Source organism: Rutidosis leptorrhynchoides, chromosome 3 (genome assembly GCF_046630445.1).
Source record: "Rutidosis leptorrhynchoides isolate AG116_Rl617_1_P2 chromosome 3, CSIRO_AGI_Rlap_v1, whole genome shotgun sequence".
NCBI classification, from domain to species: Eukaryota; Viridiplantae; Streptophyta; class Magnoliopsida; order Asterales; family Asteraceae; genus Rutidosis; species Rutidosis leptorrhynchoides.
The window spans coordinates 354,361,087-354,372,057 of record NC_092335.1 but is presented as its reverse complement, the minus strand read 5'-3'; the positions used below and the strand labels follow the sequence as shown (position 1 = coordinate 354,372,057).

General features: G+C 35.7%; 1 protein-coding gene across 1 annotated transcript; it reads right to left on the bottom strand.

The window, feature by feature from the left end:
* Window positions 1-8,783: 8,783 nt before the first annotated feature.
* Window positions 8,784-9,566, bottom strand: LOC139901213 (uncharacterized mitochondrial protein AtMg00810-like). Its single transcript, XM_071883943.1, has 2 exons — window positions 9,300-9,566; window positions 8,784-8,978 (listed from the first exon to the last, which is right to left on the bottom strand). The coding sequence occupies exons 1-2, from the start codon at window positions 9,564-9,566 to the stop codon at window positions 8,784-8,786; spliced, it is 462 nt and encodes a 153-aa protein (XP_071740044.1).
* Window positions 9,567-10,971: the final 1,405 nt, after the last annotated feature.

The window sequence follows — 10,971 nt, the reverse complement described above, 5'->3', positions numbered from 1 at the left end:
AAAGAACAGCCCTAGTCTTATATACTGACTACCCAATTCTAGTAAAATTTTTCAAAATTTTCAATTAAATGAACTCAAAATCATGTTTATACATATTTATGAAGGATAAAACTAGGTGTTAACACCGAAATTATTGTCACCTCAGAAAGGACATAAATTGAGAAACAACCCAAAATGTTAGAATTCATTTAAAATGGAATAGAGGACAATAAAAAGGTAAAGAAAGGGAAATAAAAGCCAAGTATGGGAAAAATTTATCAAGTTATTTAAAAACATATATCACATATTTTTGTACAAATAATTGATGATACTTTTATTTTGGACAAAATTAACCGTTTTACCCGGTAAATTATAATATATTTGAAAGAAAGATGGATCTACACGATGAATCAATTCCATCATTAAAAGGAAGTAAAGTCTTCCGAAAAAGAAACGCGCTTCTTGATTTAGGTCAGGAAGTTGTTGTCCAAACCAGCTGTAGGTTGACGAAAAATCTAGAAAAGTCATCACTAAAATCAGCTGAAAATCCACGGACCTCAGCATCAAACAGGGTTGCCAAGTGGTCAGACTTATCCTAACCATGAGAGGATCTGTCTCGTAAAATGGGAAGGACGCCGTGCAAATTAGCTTGATAAGACTAATGAATCAGACCCCCAGAAAAGGATAATCTCCTTAAAAGATCAAAAATCAGCTTTTAAGACTGATATTACTCAATCCTAGAGATTGACCTTAAAAATTGAGAATTACAAACTCATGGAATTCGATGATATCTAAACTCGAGCTTGAACGAGAAAATATTTTGATCAAAATTACAAACCGATTTGTTTTCTGAAAAACCCATTTTTAATGCGTTCATTACCATTGAACGTAAAATCCTAGGAATTCACCTGGAATTCATTAGGTCACCTGAACCAAATCGGGTGTCAACCGTAAGAACAGTGGTTTCATAGCATGGTCAAAGACAGAACCTTGTGCCAAACCGAAAAATTATAGGGTGAGCTTTACTATTGCTCCTACAAAGGATAGTAATTGCATTCGACATGTTATAGACCATAATTAAAAGCATGTCAGGGGACATTTCCTTAACAGTTGCTTGTTCAACGCTTTCCTTTACAACCGGATGGTAGTTTACCGAAAGGTAATATACGGAGCAAGAATACTGGACGTGTTGCTTTCCCAATACAAGGTTAGCAAGTGAGTGACACAAAACCATAAGTTTTGAGCTAAAATTTTCAAATTTGAAACCCACCAAACCCATAAAAACAATTTGCAAAACACCGGTGAAGGGTTATTCCAGAAAACTTATCTAGGGTAAAAACTAGATTGAATTTTCAAAAGATCAAATGTTTTCATAAAGATTCAATTTCCTTAAGGATCTAAATTTTTATAGTCATGTGGGACTGTAAACCACATCGTTACTACCATTGTTTATACCGCCGTATAGAAATCACTGATGTACAAAGTGTGAAGAATAAAGAAGTGATTCTAGTATTTTTATTTCAAGACTATATTGCTTGAGGACAAGCAACGTTTAAGTGTGGGAATATTTGATAATGCTAAAAACGAACATATATTTCATAGCATTATCCCTCAAGAAAGATAAGCTTTTAGTTGCAATTGTTCTATTTACAAGTAATATTCGTTTAAATAATAAAAGGTAAAGACAAAAGACAGATTCGATGAATTAAAGACGCAAACGACCAAAAAGATCAAAAGTACAAAGTACAATCAAAGTGGTTCAAATTATTGATGAGAAACGTCTCGAAATTACAAAAGTACAAGACGTGAAACGCAAAATACAAGATATTAAATTGTACGCAAGGACGTTCGAAAATCCGGAACCGGGACCAGAGTCAACTCTCAACGCTCGACGCAACGGACTAAAAATTACAAGTCAACTATGCACACAAATATAATATAATATTTAAATAATTCTATAAATTATTTATATATTATATTATTATTATAAACCGTCGGCAAAACAAGAAAACAAACTTATGTGAGCTATTACCTACCTCCATGCGATCGCATGGCCTGGAGGCACAAAAGCCATGCGATCGCATGTTACACTTTTTCAGCTCAGGCCCTATAAATTTCGCAGTATATATATATATATATATATATATATATATATATATATATATATATATATATATATATTATATTTTAATTTTAATTTTAATTCTAATAATAAGGGTATGTTAGCGAATGTTGTAAGAGTGTAAGTCGAAATTCTGTCCGTGTAACGCTACGCTATTTTTAATCACTGTAAGTTATGGTTAATGTTATTTTTAAATTAATGTCTCGTAGCTAAGTTATTATTATGCTTATTTAATGCCGAAGTAATCGTGATGTTGGGCTAAATATTAAAATTGGGTAATTGGGCTTTGTACCATAATTGGGGTTTGGACAAAAGAACGACACTTGTGGAAATTAGACTATGGGCTATTAATGGGTTTTATATTAACTAAACGACACCTCGTTAATTTAATATATAGACTTATAATTTGACGTATTTATATATAACCACATACGCTTGACTGGGTACGGTGGGCGGGATATCTATAAATATCAATAATTGTTCATTTTACCGGACACGGGATTGGATTAATAGTTAATAGACTTGTTGAAACAGGGGTGGATTACATTCAAGGGTAATTGGTGTAATTGTTAACAAAGTAGTAAAACCTTGGTTTACACGCAGTCGATAACCTCGTGTATTCATTAAACAAAGTATTAAGACCTTGTTACAATTCGAATCCCCAATTAGTTGGAATATTTGACTTCGAGAATAAGAATAATTTAACGAAGACTTTCGCACTTTATGATTATGACTGATGGACTATTATGGACAAATTAGTATAGACATATCGAATAATCCAGGACAAAGGACAATTAACCCATGGTAATAAAACTAAAATCAACACGTCAAACATCATGATTACGGAAGTTTAAATAAGCATAATTTATATATTTCATATTTAATTGCACTTTTAATTATCGCACTTTTATTTATTGTCATTTTATTTAATTGCATTTTTAATTATCGTACTCTTTAATTATCGCAATTTTATTTTATCGCACTTTTATTTATCGCAATTTCATTATCGTTATTTACTTTACGCTTTAAATTAAGTCTTTTATATATTTAATATTTTACATTAGGTTTTAACTGCGACTAAAGTTTTAAAATCGACAAACCGGTCATTAAACGGTAAAAACCCCCTTTATAATAATAATACTACTTATATATATTTTTGTATTTTTACAATTATAAGTTAAAACTAATATAGCGTTAAACTTGGCTAGAGTTCCCTGTGGACGAACCAGACTTACTAAAAACTACACTACTGTACGATTAGGTACACTGCCTATAAGTGTTGTAGCAAGGTTTAGGTATATACATTCTATAAATAAATAAATATCTTGTGTAAAATTATATCGTATTTAATAGTATTTCCTTGTAAAAATATATACTATTTCATATACCCCTCGTATAATATCAATTACCACGAACTAATTGATTCCGAAAACAATCCTGAACTAATTTTGTCTTCAGATTGAATCTGAAACAAATGTATATGTTAAAAATCTAATTAAATGTCTAATTAAAAATCGAGATGCAGATGAAAAATGAGATAATGAAAGCATATTTGAGGATTTTTTAGGGTTTAGATGAGGGAGAGTGATGAAAATTTCTGGATATATCGAGTTTAATGAAGAGATACATTTGAATTTTAAATTCTTGATTAAAGACATAATGCACGCATGTGTGCAGCTTCCAAGACTGCTCCGTATCTTTTAATTTTTATCTGTATTTTTTTAATTGTAATTTTATTTTATTTCATCTTTTCTATTAAAACATGAAACATGTATTAATTAATTAATTAATTAATTAATTAATTATTATAATTAAAATAAAACAGCTCATGATGACATCAGCATATGGCCTCAAATTTCTTCTAATTTCTTTTTGATTTTTTTTAACACTTGGATAGCTTATTTATTGCATCATGTTTTTAGCCAAATATAAGATAGTAATAGATCATAATAGTATTGCTAAAGACACTAATAATTGATAAAAATAATAATACTAATAAAATAATGATAACAGTATTAAGAGTAATGATAATAATTTTTGATAACAGTAAAATATGAATAAGAATCATGATAAAGTAATGATAATAATAATTTTATATAAAAATGATAATTATTTTATTATTAATGTTAATAAAAATAATAATTTTTTATGAAAAAGGTAATAATAATATCTAGTAATAATACAAGTAATATTTAAGATACAACAAGTTACATGTATCAAATTTCACATTAAAAACAATAATATTAATAATACTGATGTTAATATTAATATTAATATTAATGTTAATAATATTAATGAAAGTAACAATAATAACAACAACTTATATTATAACTTGTAATTAAGTTTGATATATTAATATTATATTTTATATAATATTTACTAATCTATATATACACATATTTATTTACAAACAATTGTTCGTGAATTGTCGGGAATAGTCAAGGTCAAATGTATTTACGAAAAAAAATAGTTCCAACATTTTGAGACTCGGTTTAATAGACTTTACTTATCGTGTCAGAATAATTATAAGATTAAGTTTAAATTTGATCGGAAATTTCCGGATCGTCACAGTTTGAAGTTTCTGAAGTACTCTTCCTCTTCTTCTTCTTCTTCAGATTTTGGTATGATAAGCTGTGGTGCGGTTGTGATGATTGATTCGGAGTGTGAGGTGATGGGATCAATGTCGAGACTGGTGTACACCACCATAGCAAGAGTGGTTTCTGCTGAGGTAACCACCACTTCAGACGTTTCGATAACGGTTTCTACTTCTTCTTCTTTGATATCAACAAACATAACTTCATCAAAATCATCTTCATCATCAGAGTTTATTGTAATCACATCATGTCCATCGGGGGCAACATCATCTTCTTCTACTGTGTATTCGATCCCTTCGACCATTCCTTCAGGCACATCAGAGTCATCGACAATTTCTTTTCCTTTTCCTAGGAGAGCTAGGTGGAGTTTGTATTTGACTGATAGTTTGAGTGATATGCACAGTGGATCTTCCTCCGATATTCTCCCCCTTATGTTGGCCGCCGGAATCGGGGTCATCATGTCGCCGGGAGGAAGATGGTTGATCAACTCGACAAGGAACTGGTTCAAGTACAGGAGGGTAGTTCGGGATCAGTTGAAGAGAGTTGAGAAGGCCAAGAATAGCTCTTCTAATGTAGTCATCCTTAGAGATATTGATAGAGAGAAGGTGAGCATGAAATTCGTTCTCCCGTTGAAGATAAGTGAGGTTCGGTTGATGAGTGACTGACTGAGTGATTGGAGATGATGTCATGACGGGTGGTGATAGTGGTGGTGGTGAAGCATTGAGATCAGGTGGTGGTGATGTGAATCGAGGAGGTGAGGATATGATGGGGCCCTGCAAAGAAATGTTAGTGAAAATACCCTGAGATTCTTGACGAAACTCAGTTGTCACCACTGTTGAGCTGGAGAGCTGAGCAGTGAGGCCTGTTGGAACAGGACTTCCAAGCTATCTTAGAAAGGCAATTTTGGGAGATTTGCATGTCTCTACACTTGTTATGGCAGTCTGAGCTATAGACACTGAACGTTCGGTATAGGACTGCGCCAAATCCTTACGAGCACTAGACACATTTACAAACTATTTTTGGCGAATCTCATCTAAAGTCACTGACTCTAACTCATATGAAACAGATGTTTGTGCATATGAAACAGATGTTTGTGCATCTAAGTGGCTTCCTAGTGTTTGTGGAGGGCTAACGTTTTCTTTTTGCCCTATCTCTCTCCCAGTCCGCACATCCTCTCTTGATTTTTCAACCATGCCCTAATTTTCATCCTTATCACTCCGATCAATATCATGAAAAACCTTCTTGAGTTATTCAGAGGTTACTTTCTTTGACTTGGGTTTCTTCTTAAGCCTAGAATCACCCTCAATTCTTTTCCCCTCAGACTTTCTTTTCGTTGACCCTCGCTTGCTAGACCCCTCACCAGGTGTCCTATCAGCTCCTTGGGCAGGTTCCTCGGGTGGTAGGGGATCCATAGGAGCTCCTATCTCTCTTAAGTAGCTCATTATTCTTGGATCATCTCGTGGTCCAAGATTTAATAAGTGAGCAGGTATGAGTTAAGCTTGAACATTCTTGGACCCTATTTTCTTTTGAATATATGAGATATATTCCTGCTCCACAAGTGGTTCAACCCGATCTCTAGGGATAGGTTCGGGAGTTCTGTTGCTGTCATCAATGATGCCTGAGAGAATGTTTGAGTAGAATATCTGAAATTGAATGTATGATAGAAGAGGTGCTGAGTGTATTTCTATCATGCGATCCCAGATAACTCGGCCAAAATCAGCAGTTGGCAGGAACACGATTCCATAGAAGATCTTTAACAAGAAAATGGTGATGTGGTCGGATCCAGTCTGCATGGGGTTGAAACATCGGTTAACAAATGTATACAGTACTGCCCATCGTTGTGCCATACGTTGTGACATCTCCATCATATCCAAGTTGTTGTACGGCTGCTAACATATCATTCTCGGAGGGAAATGCATCATATTCAGATCTTGCAGGGATGCCTAAGAATCTTCTCATGTCAGTTAGAGTGAATGAGACTCTCCGATCAGGGTTTTGAGTGACTAGAAAGGAAAAAGAGTCAGGGGTGTCATCAACAGATGGATGGGAAGTCATGGTGTCCCGCATCAAGAGAAGCTGCCGCTCAGAAGCATGCTCGAACTCAGTGAATACGTTGCGCATTGGGTGGTCTAGTAATATGGGGATCCAGTAGTCACATGAGGTGGGGACATCTTCATCGAAAAAGGCATTGTTCGACATTGCTGTTGTATCATGAGCATGGTTAGATAAAACACAGTTCATATGGTGTGTTTGAAAAGGTTGTGTCAAAAACATTTAATTTTAATTTTTTTAATTAAAATTTGTCAAAGACAGTTTTAAGATATTTCCAACACTTAGAAAATTTTTTAATAGGAACACTTTTCGAGCAAGGGAAGGTTTTCAAGCAATAGTGGGTTTTCGAGCATGCACTATTCAAACATTACATACAACACATTTTTCAGACAGGTTTTTCAGACAGAACATTTCGAGCAGTAAGTTTTCAGGCAAAGCACATTTTCGAGCACAACAAGAGTTTTCATGTAAAGCTTTTTCGAGCAATTAAAAGTTTTCAGTCAAGTACTTTTTCGAGCAGTGACTGTTTTCGAGCGCTCGAAAACATGAAGTTTTCGAGCACTCTGTCTGTTTGAACACATATTGGTAGTAAAGCAGAGACATCAACAAATTAGGCCAAGATAAGCTTTAATGAGTGAAATCTACACTAAACCTAACTCGTTTAAAAGTATGAATTGAGACTAAACATCTGATATGCTTAAGTTCAATTAAGAACCCTAAATTTGTCCCCTTTTCGAAATTGAGATGACATGAGCATCTAACGATGGATTAAAGGAAGTAAGCATGTTCAAATCATCACAAACATGAACCCTAAATCAATTTAACCTAACAGATTTGCATTTTAGGTGTAATCGATCGGTTTTCAATTCTAGGGTTTGATACCCCTTTGCACAGTAAACAGAGATTAAGCAAACTAGCATATAAATCATGGCATTTCTTACATGTTTAGATGATTACATATGCTATTTAAGTTCCTATGTGACAATGGATTGAATCATAAACACATAAAATAGAAGAAAATACCGATTTTGTTAAGGGTTGGGGGCGATGAACAGTAATGATGATGATGATGGTTCTTCTGAGCAAGTGGGTATTTGAATTTAAAAGTGAAATTTGAAAGTGATGGGGTCAAAAGTGAACTTTTATCCTTTTATAGCCACATAATGACAAAAAAAATTTCTAGTCAACCTTGCTCGAGAACCTTTACACACAAATGCATAGCTCAAAAAGTTTGGATTTCAGACACCAATGCTCGAAAAGTTTGGATTTCAGACACCAATGCTCGAAAACCTTCAGACTTTGAATTTGCTCGAGAACTTTCAATTTTTCGAGCAGGTTTAGATTTTAAAGGGATTTTGGTTCAGTATGAAAGCCTTAAGAATTTTAAGAAATTCTGTGAAATAATCAAGTTAAAGTTTAAACTTTAATTATTTTTCAAAATTTGATTTTCTCAGGTTTTTACCACTTTTGAGACCGGGAACCATGAGGCAGTCATTTAGACACATCCTCCTGAGGTAGTCACCAGGACACATCCTCCGTCATTTGTTACTGTGATTTTGAGGCAGTCATTTAGACACATCCTCTTGAGGCAATCACCAGGACACATCTTCCATAATTACTGATTGATTGGTTTGGGACAGTCATCTAGACACATCCTCCTGAGGCAGTCACCATGACACATCCTCTGTCATTGCTGACATTTTAATGTTAACTCCCCCTAGACAGTTGCAGGATTTAGGAGAATTAGTTTAGAAAGAACGAGTTTTACATTGTTGTTTGTGTAAAAGTCAGTTTAGATTTTGAAAATCACATTGACACCGGGTCTCACACTGTAATGTATGTGAGAGCCATTGTTCTCATCTCCCACTCAAAATGTGATGCATCATATTTTGAAAAACACAGTACTCCCCCTAGGCAAGTGCATCACTCCCCCTAGGCACTTGCCAGGATCTTAAATGGAAAGGAAATCAATCATGCCAATTTTACCAACCAGATTTTAAATGTGGCTTCATTTAGGGCCTTGGTCAGTAACTCATCTAGTTGACTTTTGGTGGGTAAAAGTACAATTCAACATTGCCTTTCTCAACATGATCCTTAATAAAATGATAGCGAATATCAATGTGTTTGGTTCGAGAGTGGTGAACTGGATTGCTAGTGATAGCAATGGCACTCTGAGAGTCGCAGTAGATCGGGATTTTGTGGAATTTGAATCCATAGTCAAGTAGTTGAGACTGCATCCACATCACTTGGGAGCAACAGCTTGCAGCTGTAATGTACTCAGACTCAACTGTGGAAAGAGAGATGCAGTTTTGCATACGGGAGGACCAGCTGACTAATTTACGACCTAGGAATTGGAGACCACCAGAGGTGCTTTTCCGGTTTACTTGGTCACCACCATGATCAGCATCCGTGAATGCCGTAAGGTTGAATCTAGTCCCGAAGGGATACCAGATTCTGAGATTGGGCGTGCCTTTTAGATAGCTAAATATTCTCATTACGGCCTTGTAGTGAGAGTACCTAGGGTTGGCTTAAACTCGGGCACACAGACATACAGCAAACATAATGTCGGGTCCACTAGCAGTGAGATACATCAATGAGCCAATTAGGCTCCTATATAGTGTTTGATCAAAAGGTTGACCATCCAGATCAGCATGTAAAGAAATATTGATTGACATTAGAGTGGGGCTGATTTTCATCTCAAAAAAGTTAAACTTTTTGAACATATCAGGAATGTATTTTGATTGACCGATGAAAATCCCCTTCGAAAGTTGTTTAACTTCTAATCCAAGAAAGAAATGGAGTTCTTCTAGCATGCTCATTTCGAACTTGTTTTTCATGAGTTCAGAAAACTCATAGTGGAGAGCGGGGGAAGTAGAGCCAAAGATGATGTCATCAACATAGACTTGAATTAACAAGATGTGTTCTTTCTATTTTCTGATGAATAGAGTCATGTCTATGGTTCCACGTGAGAAACTGCTCTTGAGAAGAAATGCGGTCAGGGTTTCATACCACGCCCTGGGTGCCTGTTTTAGACCATAAAGAGCCTTGGAAAGGAGATACACGTGGTTGGGGCATCTGGAGTCTACAAAACCTTCAGGTTAACTGACATAGGCCTCTTCTTGAAGAATGCCGTTCAGAAAAGCAGTTTTTACGTCCATTCGATAAACGGTAAATCGCTTTTGAGCAGCATATGATAGAAATAGACGGATGGCTTCTAATCGAGCTACAGGAGCAAATGTTTCATCGTAGTCAATTCATTCTTGTTGTCTGTATCCTTTACTACAAGACGTTCTTTGTTACGAATGATGATGCTGTGAGGATCCTTCTTATTTTTGAAGATCCACTTGGTATCAATAATGGTTTTTCCAGATGGATGAGGAATAAGTTCCCATACTTCAAGTCGATCAAATTGATGAATTTCTTCTTGCATGGCAATAGACCAGTCGGGATCTTGGAGGGCCTCAAAAGCAGTTTTAGGTTCAATCGTGCTCAGAAAGGCAGCGAAGAGACATTCATTGTTGAAAGCCTTGCAAGTGCGGACAGGAGCGTCTGGATCACCAATGATTTGATGAATTGGATGATCCGCAGTCCATTTAGTGGAATGTGGAAGAGGTGAAGTAGATCCATCATCAAGAGAGGTGTCGATATGCGAAGAGGATGAGGATCCAGTAAGTTCAGTGTTGTCAGTAGGGTAGGTGGCATTTTCTTCCCACATAGGAACAAGGGTATCTGCATTTTATTCAGTGGCAAGTATGGGAGGAGTTGTAGCATCTAAGGACCTAATATCTGTTTCATTTGAAGGAGAATCTTCACTAGATTTGAGAGGAGGCGATTCAACAGCTGGAGGATGAGAGTATGTAATGGGAGCATTGTTTGAGGAAGACACTCCAGTGTCAAGGTCATCCAGAAGAAGAAATTCGGATGAATTACTTTCATCGGATGGTGATTCGCTCACGACTGCTGGAGTAGAGGAATCGATTGTGATTGATTCGAGGGGAGCAGGTTCAGAGGGTACCGTGGGGTTTGACGGCATTGGAGGGATGATGGGTTCAAACAACACATCCAGATCATCAGAGGTGGCCAGTGGAACATGTCAGAAGGGAGGATCAGAATTGAGACCAGGGCGAGAGCCGTTATGTCCAAGTACCATTTCAGACATCTCGTCAAACTTGACATTGGTGCTTTCTTTAATGATTCGAGTTCGATGATTATAAACACGATATG

Coding starts and splice junctions, on each gene's coding strand:
- LOC139901213 (XM_071883943.1), bottom strand. CDS start 9,566: ATGAGCATGCTAGAAGAACTCCATTTCTTTCTTGGATTAGAAGTTAAA. Junction 8,979..9,299: donor GACCCGACATTATGTTTGCT/GTATGTCTGTGT, acceptor ATGTGGATGCAG/TCTCAACTACTTGACTATGG.